A 19,142-nucleotide genomic window follows, 5' to 3' on the forward strand; every position below is an offset into this window, starting at 1 on the left:
ACTGTATCAACATCAATAGTTTGAGTATGATACTATGCTATTGTTTTGCAGCTATTAATCAATGAAAGTGGACAAAACACATAATCATCTCTGTGTATTGTTTTCCACAACAGCATCTGTATCTGTAGTTATCCTAAAATTTAAGAAAAATGAAGAGGTGCTAGAGAGGTGGCTCAGCAGTTAAGAGCACTAACTGGTCTGGCAGAGGACCTGGGTTTGGTTCCCAGCACCCACATGGTGGCTAACAACTGTCCATGGCTCCAGTTACAGGGTAACCAATACCCTCTTCTGGCCTCTGTGGGCATTCCATGTATGTGGTGCACCTAAATACATGCAGACAAAACACTCATACAATAAAATATAAATAAATAAACAAAAATTAGAAAAAAAGAAAAATAAAGAACATAAAATAAAAATAAAAGACATCATTATAGTTCAGTAACAAAGACCCCTCACTGCTTCTTAGAAGCATTCTTGTTTCATCCCTGGCTGTGTTCAAAGTAAAACAGAGAGTAAACTAGCACGGTGCGGATGGATTATTTTATATTATTTCAATAGGGAATTTAAAATTTCATATTGTAAGAGCTTAGGGTTTAATTAGCCATCTATAGCTAAAGCTTCACCATACTGCTTTTGTTGGCCCTATAGGTGAGTTCTGCAAATAAAAGAATTCCAGGAGGAAATTTAAAAATATTTTTGAGACAATCTCTTTTTTCTTTCTTTCTTTCTTTCTTTCTTTCTTTCTTTCTTTCTTTTTTCTCTCTCTCTCTTCTTTATTTCCTTCTTTCTTTTTTGGTTAGTGTTAAGGCTCCTTTTTCTACCACTGCTTTGGTTTCAGTACTTTTTTTAAAGTCTAGTACAATTTTTTTGCGGGGGTCTTTTTAAGACAGGGTCTCCCTGTAGCCCCAGCTGTCCTGGAACTCGCTATGTAGACTAGCCTGGCCTTGAATTCACAGAGATCCGCCTGCCTCTGCCTCCCAAGTGCTGGGACTAAAGGTGTGCATCACCACGCCCGGCAAGTCTAGTACAATTTTTATTGAGAATTTCATAATGTATATAATGTGCTTTGAGAAAATCCATTTCATCCCCATTCTTTCCCCTCCATTTCCTCTCCTACCCACTTCCACCATTTTCTCTCTCAACTCCATTCGCTCTCTCTCCTTTCATAACTCACAGAGTCCACTCAGTGCCTCTTGTATGTGCATGGGTTTAGGAGCATCAGTTGGAGCATGGGCAATCTTTTAGGGTCTGCATCCCTGAAGGAAACTTACTCTTCCCTCAGCAGCCATCAGTTGTCAATAGTCTCAGCTAGGGGTAAAACTTTATAAACCCCTCCTCTACACATGCTGAGGTTTAAGCTAGCTTGATCTTGTGTAGGTTGTGTGCCTGTAGTCACAGCTACTATGACTTCATGTGTGTTGCTGCGCTGTCATGTCCAGCAAATAATGTTTCACTGTAGAAATCCACTACTTCTAGCTCTTATAATCTTTCTACCCCACATCCCACAATGATCCCTGAGCCTTGGGGAGCAGAGAACTCCAAGTCTTTTATTCTCTGCATGTTGATCAGTTCTGAGTCTTTGTATTACACATCTGCTATGAAAAGAAGCTTCTCTGATAAGGACTGAGAGACAAACTAATCTATGGCTATAACGATAAGAACTTATTTGGCAGTTTAATATCATGTACATTAGCAGAATAATGATAGTAAGTTCTCCTCCAGGGCCTATGGCCTAACTAGTCATAGGTTTTTGGCCCAGTTAATATCAGCAGGCACGAGTTTTGTCTTGTGGAGTGAACTTTAAGTTCAGTCAGAAAGTGGTTGGATAGTTTCATAACATTCATGTCACTATTGCACTGGGTATATCTTGCCAGGACAATCATTATTTTAGCTCACAAGGTTCAGGGCTGAGTAAGCCTGATGAATATTTTCCTCACCTAGTAGCATAAGGAAAATCTTCAGCACTATGAAGGTTAACCAGTAGGATGAAGCTTACAGATTGGTACCAGCTTGATTTCTACATGTCTTATGACTCAAATACTGTGTCTTAAGCAATGGGTTCTTACAATCAAGTTCTAGGTGGCAACCAAGAACAATGGCAATAGCCTATAAAGTTGGGGGAGGGGTCTGTGGGACTCCACTGGTCAACAGTTTGCTAAGCGGTAACCCATGACTGTTACTGGACTTTTAATTGATAACCTATGGTGTCTGCAAGAAGCATTGTCCCTCACCTCGTGCTGTTATTAGTTAACTACATCTAAACTCCTTTTATATATGCATCTGTATGTGTATATGTATATTTTCAGAAGCTTCTACAGTAGTAGGTTTCTACATGATATTCTCAATGATCTTTAGTGTTAGTTATTCTCCTCCATACTCCCTTCCCTACCCTGTCCTCCCATGTCCACTCCATATAAACCTTTCTGTTCCATTATTCCCCTTTCCCACTTCATACCACCTATGTTCTATCCCCCTTGAAATTCCCATGGCTCTTTACTATTTCATGACTTTTATGGCTATTCAGCCTAGATGTCTATCAACTCACAAATGGATAAAGAAAATGTGCATATATTCAATAGAATATTACTCAACTGTAAATAAAAATAAAAAGATGAAATTCACATGCAAATGGATGGAGCTAGAAATAATCATTCCAAATGAGGTAATCCAGACCCAGAAAGAGAAGTGCAGCATGTTCTTTCTCACATTTGAATACTAAATTTGATACTTTGGATATGTGTATTTAAATTCAAATATACATGGAATTTTTCATTTAAGTAGTATAAGCACAATAGTTTATGCTGAGTATATATATATATTGAGTCAATATATATATATATTGACTCAATCTCCTCACCTCTGTCATAATATTGAATTATGCTCTATTTCATTTATGGAGATTTGCTCACTGTATCTTCAAACCTGGTATTTGCTGAAAGAGTTTAAAAAGCTCCTATTCCCCCTTTCATGACTCCTCTTTGGGAGTTCCCTGCACCATGAAATAATAAATAATATGAGGTAAAGGGTGACTATATTCCTCCAAGTGCTACTGAGACCCAAGAACTGACTTAACTTGCTATTTCAGTCTGTAATTTGGCAAACTCACTTAAAAAGAAGAACTGAAATAATGAAGATCAAGAAAAGCAGGGTGATCCAGCAACACTGGGGATTGTTCCAGAGTGCAGGGATCCCTACTCCAAACTGCTTTTTGGATTCCATCCCTAGTGCTGAAAGGCAGCTTCCTGGAAACATGTCCTCTAGCCTTCTGGCCTAGTGTGATGTCCTCATTCCTCACTGTTATTGATTCACTGCTCCTCTGTGAGTACTCCACCCTTTGGAGATAGTAGATACAAACTAGAGGACATTGGTTAAATAGCACTGCTATTGAATGAGAATACAGCTAGAGGGAAAATTCTATAATCCATTAAAAATTTCAGTGGAATAAAATGATATTTTGATGATGAACTTGTATGTTTAAAATGTGTTAATTACCAACTAGGTGCATAATGATGAATATCTATAATTCAAGCAGTGGGGAGGAAAAGCAGACACATCCTGAGTTCCATGTTATACTAGGCTGCAATAGAAAGACCCTACCTTTATGAGGGCTTAACTAAGGGCTCAGGATATAGCTCAGTGGTACAAGGCTTGACTAGCCTATGCAAGGATCTAGGTTCAGTCCTCTGCACTAAGAAAATAATCATTAAATACACAGTATATGAAACTCCTTCACATGGTTTTGTGTGTTAGAATATTCCTGCTTAAAGAAAGATCATTGTTTGTGGATGGGGATTTAGCTCACTTGGTGGAATGTTTGCCCACTATGTGTGAAGCCCTAGAGGGCTAGAGGCAAGTGGATCACAAGTTCAAGGTCATCCTTTGCTACATAGCAAGTTTGGGGCCAGTGTGATCTGCATAAGACCTGCATAAAAACATCATTATTTGTGCACATTTTTTGAAACTTGCTTACAGTGTAGGATTTCTACCAGCTACTGAACAGGTGACCTTGTGCAATATTTCATAAGCTGTTTAGTACTTATTGGCAGCTGCCTGGAGAAGACTGTGCAGAAGACTTTTACTGTATCTTCTAAGCCAGTAGTGAGAGATTTGCAGATTAATTCTTTGATTCCTTTGTGAGTTTTATATTCATGAAATTTTATTAGAATTTTCAAGTAAGTTGTGAATTTTGTAATATATAAAATACAAGGAAACCTCTAATCTTCCAAAGTCTATTCTGTTGCTGACCAGATTCCAAATTAAATGTGAGTTTCTGAATCGAAAGGGTTTTCATTATGAAGAATACAAAATTACTTTCCTGTATTCAGACTTGGAAACTAAGCCAATGTCTCTAGACCCTAAGTTTCCCATGCATAGACCCATATGAAAGTATATTTTTGTAAGAACATGAGAAGGTATCTTGGGTTGATCCTAAGGACACAATTGTAAATAGACAACTGTGGGCCAGTTTCTTTTCCCGGTACATCTTGGTGTTACAGACAGTTAAAATTTTCAGTTCTTCCTGGTCACATAATAGTGGAAGGGAGGCAGCAGACAAAGACATGAGTTTAGAGCACAAAGACTATGGAAGACTCACTCACATTTGCCTGTAACAAGATATCTGCCTTAAAAAATATTTTATTTAAAGTCCTGTAGTACTGCTTCTATGAAGTTGGGTGCACTAGCGTTTGGTGCACATATGTTCATGATTATAATACCAAAGACATTGTCCATGAATTTCCCAGGACAAAGTGACACATCTACAATCAACCTCTATACCTAAGGCTCATGGAACATAGAACAGGGGTAAAGAGAATCTCTCAGTTCTCATTAATGATGCTCCTTCATGCAGGAGAGGGTCAGGAACACAAAAGGTCACAAATGGCCAAAGCATAGAGATTAAGAGTCTGCAGACTGCTAGTCCTCTGATAGGCCTCCTATATTAAACTTCATCCACCCAGGGCTCAGGGAACATTGTGGAAGAGGGGGTGGAAAGATTGTAAAAGCCAGGGAGGAGGTGCACTACCATATGGAAATAGAGTCCTACAAGCTTCTGGGACTCTCCTCATATGATTCTAGAGTGATTATGTCAGCATACTCAAGTCCCATGCAAACTCAAGCAGACAAAAACTCAGCACAGAACTGGAGAAATGGACAGCAGACCCCAGTCTTAGCTGAAGAAATATTGGCAACTGATTGCTGATAAGTGAGGAAGAGTTGATCTTCCTAAAGTGAGGGACTCTAGACAAGCTGACTAGACCTCAATAAATGAAAATTGCACTTGAATTGTGTAAGGAACATCTGGGGACACTAACTTAACACAATAGGCCTTAACACACATGACAGAATGTATGATTTCCAGTGGGAGGGAGGGGCTATGAGATGGTGCTAGTGAGGACAGTGGTATAAAGACGATTAAGATTGATTTAGATGTTCTGTATGGAATATACAAAAATTCAATAAAATCTAATTTTAAAAAAGAAAAAAATATTTTACGTATTGTTTTTATTTATGTGTATGAGTATATTGCCTAAAAGTATGTAAGTGTACCCATGTTTTACAGTGCCCGTGGAGAGTCAGAAGAGGGTATTGGATCCCCTGGAACTGTAGTTATGGATGGTTTTTAGCCACCATGTGAGTGCTGGGAACTGAACCTGGGTCCTCTGCAAGAGTAGCTATTGCTCTTAACCGCTGAGTCATTTCTCTAGCCCTGACATCTGCCTTTAAACAAATCAATCTGTAAAGTTCTTTATTCAAAGAAGGAAGTTAGGCTGGAAAATTATTTTGTGTGTCTGTGGGTAGGTGCATGCACATGTGTGCACATATATGTAGAGACCAGAGGTCAATGTTTGGTTGACCACATATTCCTTAGTTTTTCTCCATTTTTTTCTGAGACAGTTGCCTGGACACACCAAGTAGGTTATGCTGTTTGGCCACTGGGTACTGGTGCTCAAAGTTTCATGTTCTCATATTTGAATAGCAAATACTTTACTGGCTGAGCCATCTCCCCAGCTCCAGGAAAATTACTTTTAAAAAATTAAATTTCTGGGACTGGACACAAAGGAAGAGTAATTAGTTGGTGATACAGAGGAGGCCATGTCTTGATAGAAGTGATAACAGAGAGAGAACTTTCATAATGAGAAATCCTACTTTTGATGATATCAGTTTTTTCCCTGCTGTTTTATCATTGTCTTCTAAAAGTGTCCTCTGTAGAAGGGGAAAAAAGACAAATTTAAAGATAAATAAAAGGAGGATTTTTACAAGTGAGTGGGGGTATGCAATCCTTTAAATTTTGCTGTGTCTTTCTCCCTGTTTAACTGCAATATGATTATTCTTAAAAACTGAAAATTTATATTGCCTAAACATGCATATCAGAGTATCAGCTGACCTAAACTTTATTACTAAAATGAAAGTTAAAATAAATTCCTGTTAAATTGAAACTAAAAATAAATGAATTTCTGTTCTTTTTGAAGCCATGGTTATATATCAGGCCTTTCTAAATGGCTTTCAAACCTTGATCCATTCAGCTCTCTTGCTAGTACTGCCTATTTTCAAGGAGAAGAAAACGAGGCAAGTTTCAGTAACTCAAGTGTCATCAAATGGCGGAGCTCTAATTCAGTCTAGATCACTGTCTCAACCACTGAACTCTAAGGTTTCCCCAGTGCATTGGCTATTGGAAACTTGTAGCAATAGCAAAAAGAAATTCAGCCCTTCAGTGCTTGTGCCTCTGTCAAAGTCTGGCTTTGACTTCTTTCCTGTTTCTCTTGAATTGTGATGAAAAGGAAGAAGGAAGATTTTGTTCTTTCGTGCTGTGATAGCTACAGCAGACAGGGCAAGTATACCAGGACATGGTTTACCCTCCCAACTCCAGACATGTAGAGAACCAGACCCAGAGTTCTTGTTTTTCTGCCAAATAAATTTGTAACTCTCCATATGGCTCCATATGGACTTAAAGTTAGAGGCATGTCCACAACCTACCCTGTACTTTGCACACAAAATCAGCTATGTCCCTCCAACTTCAAAGTCTGACTTCATAAATAGCTCCTTCTGAACAAAAGTGGCTCCCTGTGGGTTTTATTCACCTTCGTGCACTTGTGAATGTCTCCTTGTTTGATGTCTATTTCCTTCTATTCTTGTGTTTTGTACCAGCTTCGGAATCCAGCATGATGGGAAAGAAAATGACTGTGAGCCAGTGGGCAGGCACCCATACATCATGTCCTACCAAATTCAGTACGATCCCACCCCGCTGACATGGTCCAAATGCAGCAAGGACTACATCACTCGCTTCTTAGAGTAAGTGACAGTGCCTTTCACGAGTGCCTTTCTTGGGCCTCTAAGTCAGAGGCTGCATCACAGAGGAACTGATGCCTGGAAAGGACCTGATTTCACTTCACAGGCCACAATATCAAGGTAGCATCAGAGGAGTGGAAGTCTCTTTTGCTTTCTGACCCTGACACTGAGGAGGGTTCTATCTTCTGTCCACAGGCAAGTGAGCACCCTGCTCCATGATTTATACTGCCCCAAGGTGACTTTTTATATCCAAGTGTAGATTCAGTTCTTGGGGACTAGCAAATCAGAAATGTTTGGCCAAACCCTGTTAACAACAAGGTGATGATTTTCCCACCATTTGTATTTCATAGTTAATTACTTATTCACATGGGATATGATCTGCACTTCCTTTTATCAACTTTTTCCCCTCCCAGGCCCAGAGGGTTCTCTGGTTTATATGAATAAGATTGTTTTGAAGGACAAAGAGTAAATGATATGGATAGAAGTGTCTATTGGATGGAAGACTGGAGAGAGTCCTAAGCAACTGCTCTCATTTGTGTTAACTTGTTTGCAGCCGAGGCAGGGGATTCTGTCTTGATGATATCCCCAAAAAGAAAGGCTTGAAGTCCAACGTCATTGCCCCTGGAGTGATCTACGATGTTCATCACCAGTGTCAACTCCAATATGGCCCCAATGCTACCTTCTGCCAGGAAGTGGAAGTAAGTGTTGGGTATCTTAATGCCTCTGATGGGTCTGTGCAGGGCTTGAGATCTCCAGAATGCTAACAGAAGCACCAGGAAAATATTTGGAAGTCTGGAGGCCCAGGCTCAGAAATGAAAGCTTTATATTTGTGTCAAGGAATAAATATACTCAAATTTACACAGGACAGAAGCATGAAATTTGGGAATATTTACATTTTTGACACAGCTTTCTTGAAGATCCGTAGAGCCCACATTTCCTTTGCAACTTGGAGGCAGTTCCACAGTGATTTGCACGGTTCACAGTGATTAACACCTGCAGAATCCATAGCTACCAACCTAATCCCCAAAGTTGCTCCCTTCCTAAATTTCCCATTTGGTTGAAGAGTATCACTAGATCCCAAGGTAGGAATAAGATTCATTCCCAGTTCTTCTCCTTCATTTTCAACATCTAGTTGGTAAGTCTTGGCAATGTACTCTTACATAATTAGCATCTCTGTCCCATCTTCTTCATTACCACTGCAGTCTTGACTCTATCTTCCTTTGATGTTAGAACTACCTACTATCTAGCCTGTTTCCTATTCAACTTACTACTCCACTATTTTATTGGACAGCAGACTTTAATCTTAGCTGAAGAAATATTGGCAACTTATTACTACTGGGTGAGGAAGATCTGATCTTTCTAAAGTGAGGGACTCTAGATAGGCTGACTAGACCTCAGTTGATGAACTTGCACTGAGGAATATCTAGGGACATTAACTTGACACAATAGGCCTTAACACAAATAAAAGAATGTATGAATTCAAGTGGGGGGTTGGCTATGGGAGGGTGCCAGTGTAAACAAGGGTATAGAGATGATTAAGATAGATTGAGATGTTGGGTATGACATACACAAAATATTGCCTGCATGTATGTAAGTACATCCATGTCATACAACGCCCACAGAGGTCAGAAGATGGCATTAGATACCCTGGAACTGCAGTTACAGATGGTTTTTAGCCACCATGTGGGTGCTGGAAATTGAACAAGATCCTCTGCAAGAGCAGCCAATGCTCTTAACTGCTGAGCTATCTCTCTAGTCCACAGTACTTTACTATTTTAAAGCACAAATCTAATCATTGTTCTATTATATTCTCAGAGTTCCTACTAGCAATCACAGGATAAAATCCCACCTCCTTGTGTCACATTGTTTTGTTATTTGGACCCTGGCTACTCTACTTTTTGCACTTAACTTACATATGACATATATATATATATATTTTCCTCTTTCTGTATGCTTTCTCTACAGTCTGTTGACACTACATAGAAGCATTTAAATTTCATGTAATCCCATTTGTCAATTCTTTGTGGCTGCATTAATTTTTATCTTCGAAATTACTGTTTTTCTTCAGATACATTTAATATTGTATTTAAGCTATTGACTTTTTAATCACATTTATTGTATTTTTTTATTTCTAATAGAGTATTCAGTTTTTTTGTAAAAGTTTCTCTCATTTTAGGGCCTCTTATTCCTAATTCAGACTTTGAATGTGATACTTGATTCATTTAATCATATGTACTGCAATATTCTTATTTTTGTCATTTGTATTGGATTCTAGTGCTAAGGACCTATGTAGCTCTCTTTCTTCTATTTGGGATTTATTCTTGTTCTCAATCATTTCACATAATTTACATTTATAGTTGTTATTTTTATCATCAGATCATTCTGAAATCACACAACAGATTTCCTGTAGGTCTCAGAATCTGGCTGGCACATTCTTTCATAAAGAGTTTTCACTGCTTTACTTGGGTTAGTTTAAACTAAAATATTAGTTTAATGTATTGTTTGAGCCTCATGAAGACTAGTGTAAATATAAACCCTTGGAGGTAACATTACCTTCCAAAATTAAAATCAAAGCACACAAGTTCATGGTGTCCCTAAACATCTTTGGTTTACTATTTGGAGATTATGATTTTATAGTGGACTGCATTAATACATAGGACATAAATCTTTAGCCCCTCACCTTTCCTAGACCTTAGTCATTGTTTCTGATATACAAGTAACCATTGAATATAATATCTAGATTAATAAATTTTCATCATTAGATTAATACTTCCACCACACTTTTAGCATCTAAGGCATTTCCTTCTCTTGTAAACTTGTGGATGCACTTAAAAACCATTCAAAATATTTTATCCAAGGTCTTAGAAGTTTTATGGAAGTATTTTTTTAGTATTCTGCTATTTATTAGAGACAGACCACTCTGTCTGCCACATCAATCTTTTGCATTGTGTGCCTATCCATACTGAATAGCTATGTTCCTTTGAAGTGCCAGGCTCTGTTTTACCAGAGCATTGCAACCTCTTATTCTTTTGTGTCAGTCTTCCTGCTTGCTTATTTAGGTTTCAGCTTAAGTATCACTTCATAAGCTATTGTTTATTGTCTTTGACAATTCATTCATTAGATTATATCACCATTACATTTTTTTCTTCAAATCTCTATCCTACTTTTATGGCCTTGGGGAAGTAATTTTATGAATTCCTTGAGAATTTCGATCATACAATGCATTTCGATCACATTCAGATCCCTTCTACCACTTCCTTTCAGATACACCCTCCCCCCTCTACTCCCACTCACTTCATGTCCTCTATTATTTTTTAAGTCTATTGAGTCTAATTTGTGTTCCTTAAATGCTCTTGGGTATAGATTGGGTCCATCCCCTGGAGCCTGTGCAACCTACCTGGCATCACATCTTTAAAGAAACCTGACTCTCCCTCTCCCAGTAGCTATCATTGCTAATATTTCCTAAGCCAGTGCTGAGGCTTCTTACCCCTTCTCCCCTCCATGCTGAGCTTTTGTCTGGTTTGAACTTGTGCAGGTTTTGTGCATGCTGTCACAAGTGCTGTGGGTCCATGTGTGGGTATCCTGTTATGTCTGGAAAATGCTCTTTTCTTGTATTTATCTACCATCTCTTGGTCTTAGAATTTTTCCACCCCTCTTCTGTCTGAGCCTTGGAAGCAAACGATATGATATAAGACCCATTTACAGCCAAGAACTCTGTAGTCTCTTATTTTTGGCATGTTAACCACTTGTGGGTCTATGTTAATCACCATCTGCTGCCAGAAGCAGCTTCTCTAGTGACAGTTAAGAGATGCATTAATCTGTGGGTATAACAATAAATCTTCAGGATCTGTTTAATACTATGTCTATCGAGCAAGATAATCACAGTAGGAGCTATCTCATCACAGATTCTTGGCCCTGGTATCAGTGCTGGGCATGGGACTTATGAAGCAGACGTTAAAGCCAATATTTTTTACTTGTCTACAGCTTCATGTATGTAATAAGCTCTCCAAGGAAATTTTTATCCCTCATGCTCAGCATGTGTAGCAGTCATTCAACAAATGAGTAAGAAATATTTCAGATCCCTTTATATTGAAGCCAACACAACAGAATCATTTCTAATTTACAAACAACCTAAAATTTAGCATTGTTCATCTTTATTGTAACAATTTTCTTTTGAAATAACTTAAACCACAAAAAGTCTTTCACTCAACATATTCCCTATAAATATATAATGAACTTACAGGAAAATTTAGAAAATCCTCAGGGAGAAAACAGAAGTGAAAGTGGCAAGCATCAACAGATGTTGAAATAAGAGAGCTTGGGTTTTAGCATCTGGATGGCAATGATCACCACAGCATGTCTGGAGTTATAGCAAGATCCCAATCTTAAATAGAAATTCTCAGAGAACCATTTGATGGCCAAGAAGAAATCTAACAATAGCAAAGAGAAATGACAGAGAAGCATCCTTAACCCTGTTTCTGGAGTGACAGAGCACAAGAATGAAGTAGGTAACTTTCTCACTTGAAATTCTTCACTACAGTGTCATACTGAGTCAGAGTTCACACTTCTACCCCATATAGTTGGAGCACAAAACCAAGGATGCACAAACTCTAGTAAGTAAAACTACCCTTTAAGTCAGCTCACAATTCAGCATATAATTCAAAATTTTTAAGGTATGTCTTCAGCTAAGTAAAGAGAGGCACTAACTCCTCAAGAACTTTTGATCATTGAACTTTAGAGTGTGAATAAAAAAAGGAAAAAAGAAAGAAAAGAGAAAGTTGTATATGAGAAAAGGCAAATATGAAGAAAAAATACAGCTTTCAGAAAGAACATTTTATTATTGACTTAAATATTCAATATTCAATAAATAGATTTAATAGTAGATTTGATACAATTGAAGAAAATACCAGTGAATTGGAATTTAGAGGTAGGAAACATTTGCCATCTCAGTTGGGTATTTCTTAGAAATGATGGCTGGAGGAGGAATGCGGCCGCCCTCTGTTCGCCCTGGGCGCAACCTGCAGCCGCTCTTCTGCTCACCCTGTGCTGCCTCCGATCATCGCTGCTTCTGCCTGGTCCTGGACCCCAGAGCTGGTGAGGAGACTGTGTCAGTGGAGCTGCATTCAGACACAGGAGACCCGGTTCATGATGCAGTTTCAGTTTATTGCAGAAGGGCACAAGCTTATATAGGGGTAGGGGTCCAATCAAGAAGTTACAGCTCAGATCTTTGGCAGGGTTGTTTCCTATCATGATATCGTGAGTCAGACACGTTATTAGCATAACAGGTTTCAGGTTACTTAGGTTCCGGTTTCCTGTATGGGGCCTGGAGTCCTGGGAACCACGTGACCCAGGCTGTTGTAATACCTAACTGTTGCAATTTGGAGTCTCAAGGGTGGTGATTAGGGAGTGGCAAGCTCTAGGCATCAGTCTCATGATCTGCCAATGGGAGCAAATGTCACAAGGCGTTCCTTGTGGCTCCAGCAGTCAGGCAGTTGCCTCGGGCCTGCTGCACGGCTGTCATTAAGACTTTTAACCTAGGCTCAAGCCTCTCTCCCACAGAGGAACTTTCTTCAATCTCTGGGTAGAAGAAAATCGAGAGCTAAATAATATAAAGGAGAAGATGAAGCATGAGGCTAGAAAGGAGGATTTATAAACAACAATCAAGGGCTCCAGAGGACAAATGGAGCAACGGAATTTAGATAAATATGAGAATTTTCTAATTAAAAGAAATGTGAAATCTTGTGATGAAAAGCTACAGTCAATAAGAATGAAGTCCAAAAGTGAATGGAATGATAGAAGATGAGTGGGCAGAAAAAAGCTAAAAAGTAGGTAGAAGGGGAACAAGCTAGGGTAAGGTGGAGAAGAAAGGCAAGTATGGTGTGTTTTGTCTCATACGCAGAATTAGTCTATCATCTACCTATCATCTATCTATCATCTATCTATTATCTATCATCTATCTATCTATCATCTATGTAGATAGATGGCTAGCTAGCTATCATCTATCTATCTGACTACCATATATCCAATCTCTGTCTGTATAAATGCATTTTAGGTAATATATGTATATATACATGCATATCATATATAATTTTTACCACAACTTTAGAAATGCTTTTGTGAAAGGGTATATAAGCAGAAGGAGACTATTCAGGGGAAGAAAGGAGCCAAGGGAGTGGGTAGGAGAAACAAGGGAGAATGATTGGAATGAACATGAGAAAGCACAATTATATGCATGTATGAAACTGTCATGAGAGGAGAAATGAGGGTAATCAACCAGAATCATGTGTGAAAATTTCATAATGAAACTTGTTACTTTGTAAGCTCATTTTAAAAAGAAAGAATTGAATATGTAGAAGGAAAGAAAACATTGCAAGTAAAAGTATTTTTTCATGATATATATACTTTAACTGACAAATTTTGATTGTACAAAATAATGAGTTTCATAGAGATATTTTTATAAAGTAGATCATGTGTTTTTGCCACAGTCACTCTTACCTTCCCTCTCCCCTTCAGTCATCTGCTATCATCATTCATTTATTTACTATATATATATGTATATAAATTATATTTATATTGCCTAAAACAGTTGAAGAAATAACATTTCTGAGATGAACTAATCCAGTGTACATAAGGAGTACAGAGGAGTCATGACTGGGTCTTGATGTGGACAGGAAATGAGCTCACTGAGCTTTGAATCTTGACTAGAACAATAAAAGAAGAATTTGATCAAATGCTCCAGAGGTATAGTCTAAAGGGCTAAGGAAACAGTTCAGTAGTGATCTCAGTAGGGGAATTTGGTAGATTTGGGCATTAAAGGGAAAAGCAAATAAAATCAATCGTAAGACACAGTAAATTAAAAATCAGTATTTTAGGGCACATTGCCATGATAATAAAAATGGTTTTTTAATATAAAAAGATAGATTAGGTAGGGTTAGGGAGAAGGCTCAACTGTTTTAAAGCATTTGCCATGAAAGTTTGAGGACCAGAGTTAGAATCCCCAGAACGCTTTTTAATATGGGTTGGGCATGGCAGCCTGCCTATAATTCTAGCTTTGGAAGACAGAGACAGGGGATCCTCAGAGAAAGCTGAACAGCTGGACTAGCCATGCCAGTGAACTCAGTTTGATTAATACATCCTGATTCACTGAATAAGATGGAAGAGTCATGGAGGATAATTCCTGACATTAACTCAGGCTTTCACATTCTCATGTACCCACATGCACACACACACATTTGTCCATACACATACAAACATACATGCATACACATGCACACCACACATGTGCATGAAAATAGGAAAAGAAATGAAATAAATCTTTGAAAGGTAGGCGGAAGTAGCTGAACCCTTCAGGAGGCATGTAGGCCTTCTGCCAATCTTCCCTTGTTCCAACAGGGACAGAAATCACAGGAAATGTGAAGTTTGCTTCCTGACAATCAAAGCAGCTTATTCTTTAAGGAAATTAGAAAATAATCAGTTTTCTGAATGGAATAGATTCCATTTCTTTCAGTGAGCAGGCTCAAGTTTTAACCACTTCAGCTGCTAATAATCTAATTGCCTTCCAGCCAAAATTTGGATTTATTCTTTGCTAGACCATGCCATCAGTTACTTTGCCCAAGGGTAATAAGTGCTGGATATTGTTCCACACACACAAAAATCACACTGTCACACTCTTCAGATATGAGTTTCATCTGCTTTCTATATTGTCTGGTACTGTGTACAGACCACTTTTTCTAAAGGAATGCAAAGACCAAGAAGCACCTGATCTGAGCTCTGAGCTCTGTAATGGCCGCTCTTATTCACTACCAATACTGGCATTTATGATGTGTAAGTACTTTACCACAACTGCGGAAATACTTGTGTACAGGTTTGAAAATACAAAAGAATACAATCTCACATTTGTTTTCCAGAATGTTTGCCAGACACTGTGGTGCTCAGTGAAAGGCTTTTGTCGTTCTAAACTGGATGCTGCTGCAGATGGGACACGCTGCGGTGAGAAGAAGGTGATGTGTTGGGCTGAGGAAGGAAGATGGGAGGGAACTTGGTCTGGAATTCTTGGAAAGGGGTGGGAAGAAGGCCCTGGAGGAGATGAGGAGCAGTGAATGGTGCTCACACCATCAGATCAGCCACAGGAAAGGACTCCAACACACTGCCTCTTTTGGCCTTCATGGGAAGGAAGTGATCAAGGAGAGAGGGCAGAACACAGCCACTTGCAACACATCTAGCCCATCTTTCTCTGATTAACTTTCATGGAGTCTCTGGTTAACATCTGTTGAAGCTGTCATTGACTTTCATTTTTTGCATTTCCCACTCCATATTGAAGATTGGAAAAGACAAGTGAGTGGTTCTTTCTTTCCCAGAGCACCAAATTGGGGCCACTTATAATGTTCCTTCCCACTGTTTGGGGTGACTGCATTTCTCAAAGTTCTGTCAACTTTCCTAAACAGAAAAGGTACATAGCCAGGACTCTGAGACATTAGATACCCCAGGCTGCCAAAGAACAGAGTGACTCATGCTGATCAGCTAAGCCATTCAGGTCATTAGGAGTCTATTGCTTGAGTTTAGTCGGTAGGGCTGGAGAGATGCTACTGCAGTTAAGAGCACTGGCTGCTCTTGCAGAGGACTTGGGTTTGGTTCCCAGCACCCACATGACAGCTAACAGCCTGTAACTCCAGTTCTAGGTGATCCAACACCCTTGTTCTGATCTCCATCAGCATTGCATGCATGTGTGCACTTACATACAGGCAAAACACTCATACATATTAAGAAAAGAGTACAGTGTATATCCTTAAGTATGGGACCATCCATCATTGAGTTTATACAGCCAAGATTCTAAAACCAAGATTCTCAGAAGAAATTTTATGAGTCCTTTGTGTCGCAACTAAGATGTTACTGTAGAAAGTTTTCTTTTCTGGCTTGGAGAGAATTGGGTTTAGAATTAGAGTCCTTGGCTCAGCTTACTGTGGGACCTTCCTGATGCATGCGTCACCTACTTTTTCCCATCACAGTGGTGTATGGCTGGAAAGTGTATCACAGTGGGGAAGAAGCCAGAGAGCATTCCTGGAGGCTGGGGACGTTGGTCTTCCTGGTCTCATTGCTCCAGGACCTGTGGGGCAGGAGCTCAGAGCGCAGAGAGGCTCTGCAACAACCCTGAGTAAGTCCTATGATGAATTCTTCCTTTCCTTCCTTCTGTGAGTGCTCAGACAGCATTCTTGAACAGCATGGGCTCTTTCAGAGAGCCAAAGCCTTCTGAGGGAAATTTAGATCAGTTCACAAAGGCTAAAGGATCCAGAGGATTCACACTGGTGAAAAACAGTACTTCTGTTTGAATGTGTTTTAGTTCGGATTCTTAATAACAGATAAGTAAGCTGATTCTATCTTTGGGGAAACAAAGCAAATTTCTTATAAATGTATAAGCAAATTTTTTTTAAATATATAATCTCTGTGAAAGCCTTCAGGAATACATGCAATTAAATCCTTCTAGATAATTACACTCTATTAAATTGGTTAAAATCAATTTTGCTGATAAGATTATAGCTATCTTTCAATCATAATGAATGCACAACTGTATTTTTAAAAATCATCCCTTAGGTAACTAGTAAAATAGCCAAGCACAGTTTTGAAGATAATTGTTATTAATATTCTAGCAAAATATTTTATGGATCTTAAAATTACATAAAAACTTACTGAGGATTTCACACATGTATTTTATAATTGTTTTTCTATTCTTTCATCAAATTGCTTATTTTTCATATATTAAATTTGTATATTAATGTTATGTGTATTTAGGTTAAATTTAAATGGTCATTTTTTGAATATATATTGCATTCTTACTTTACTACTTCCTCATATATACATTTTCATGTATACTTTTTTTAAATTTATTGAATTTTTTCTGCATTTCATACATAATAGGGGAAGGAGAGAAGGAGGGCTATACAAAAAACTATGCAAATAAAGGAGAAGAAGGAGCTCAGGAGAGGTGGGACCATAGCATATGGAGAAATGGGGGAAATGGGGACAGTTTAAATGGGGAGGGCAGGAAGGGATGATAAGACAAAGAGAGAAAGAGGACAGATAAATAGTGCCTAGCTAGTATAAAAAAAAATGTTGCTGTTGTTGTTTTGCTTGGGTTTGGTTTGGTTTCTGCTGTTTTTACATGTTCCTCCATGGTCAGGGGAACAAGCAATGAGACATCTTCTTACTGAAGTCACATTTTAAGTCCTCTGATAGAAACATGAAGGTCATTTCCCACTTAAAACTCCACACCTCCACAAAGCCCGGGGCCAGGCTCTCGGGGAGCACATGGCCAGGTCTGGCAGGCATGAACCGCTCCTCTGCATCCTTGAGAGTTGCCACTGCTGCCACTGCTGCTCTGGCACCTGTGATCGTGCCACCACCATCTTGGCTCTCCAATTATTTTCTTTTTTACTTGCCAAGTCCTGAGTTCAGAGTTTTCAGATCAATACAAAACAGGAAAATATTTGTCCTGTGCACTAAAGTTCCTCACACAGCCCCGCACACGTATGCAGTTTCTCTGGAACCGGTCATGCCCCAGGCCCCAAGTGCAGCTGTCCAGAGCACACCTCATTCTGCCGTCTTGATCTCCCCAAGAATACATTTTTTAAAGTGTCCATTTGATGCTCTCTAGAAGTGGAACTACATTAAGCTTCTTTTTCTGAGATTTATCTTTGTCTTGAAGAATAAGAGCCACATTTTTTTCTCTTAAAAAATAATTTATTGAGAATTTCATACATGCATATAAGGTGTTTTGATCAAATCCGTGCCCGCTCCCTCCCCTCCAACTCCTCCCATAGCTCTCCATCACTTTTTTCTGATAACTTCATGTGCCCTTTCTTCTTCTTCTTTTACTTATTTTTTAAATTTTTAATAACTACATGATTAGAAGAAGCATTTAATTACAGCTTTAACATAGTCAGTAACACAATCCAGAGCAAGAGTACATCTCGTTTACAAGTAATTACAGCTAGTCAGTAACACAATCCAGAGCAAGAGTACATCTCTTTCTCAAGTGGCTATAGGTTTCTAGGTTCACAGTTGAATTAAGACAGTTATACAATATTGAACTCAGTATAAACCCTTTAAGACATAAGTTTTTAACCTTTAAAAAAGATCTCCATTTCATTTTAGAATATATTGTTCCTTGCAGAAAGACTCTGTTTTTGCTACTAACACTGAGATGTTGGCACATGCATCTCTAATCTGTATGTATCTGATTATTACTAGTCATAATCAGTTGCACTTGGATCCTTGGCACCTGTGTATGTTTATAAAATCATGGGGTACATTTCAATGGTAATTACTTCATGTTAATTAGTACAGGTGATAAACTTATTTATTTTTTAATGGAGCTTTTGGTTACTCTAATATTCCCCTCTCTGAAGAGGTAACCCTAAAATCTTTTAAAGATTAGATAAAAACTCCCAAATACTGTTGACATTTTTGGCCTTTGGAATGAAGTATGTTGCTGAGAGGCCCAAGGACATTGTGAGTTTTAGCCAAGAAACTGGTTACTTTTCTTTGGGGTCTTTTTACCCTAACTGCCTAGCCAATTCCTACCTCCTATTCTTATCACACCATCCTCTGAAGAGTTTACCCAAATTGCCAATAGGGAATTGGGACACAGATCACTCTGATTTCTTCCATGCTGAATAGGGACACATGGTAAGGAAATTGGACCCTTCAGTGGGTCTATCTAAAAGACTCCCAAATTGCATAACTCTTATCTCTAGGGGGAAAAGAAAGCCCTTGAATCGTGAATAGGAGATGTGAAGGAGAAGTAAAGGCAAGAGTAATTAGCATTACAAATTCTAGACAGGGAACTAGAAAAAAGTCAG

The 19,142-nt window shown here is 38.7% G+C and overlaps 1 protein-coding gene across 1 annotated transcript in view; it reads left to right on the forward strand.

Annotated features, from left to right (window-relative positions):
- The window catches only part of Adamts12 (ADAM metallopeptidase with thrombospondin type 1 motif 12), a 419,706-nt gene that overhangs the window by 288,755 nt on the left and 111,809 nt on the right, over positions 1-19,142 (forward strand). Inside the window, exons 8-11 of the mRNA XM_008835445.3 lie at positions 7,147-7,290; positions 7,841-7,985; positions 15,195-15,287; positions 16,293-16,438. Coding sequence (XP_008833667.1) covers positions 7,147-7,290; positions 7,841-7,985; positions 15,195-15,287; positions 16,293-16,438 — 528 coding nt within the window. The remainder of the gene's footprint in view (positions 1-7,146; positions 7,291-7,840; positions 7,986-15,194; positions 15,288-16,292; positions 16,439-19,142) is intronic.

The sequence above is a fragment of the Nannospalax galili genome, unplaced genomic scaffold (assembly GCF_000622305.1).
Source record: "Nannospalax galili isolate Female #2095 unplaced genomic scaffold, S.galili_v1.0 scaffold150, whole genome shotgun sequence".
Lineage (NCBI taxonomy): Eukaryota > Metazoa > Chordata > Mammalia > Rodentia > Spalacidae > Nannospalax > Nannospalax galili.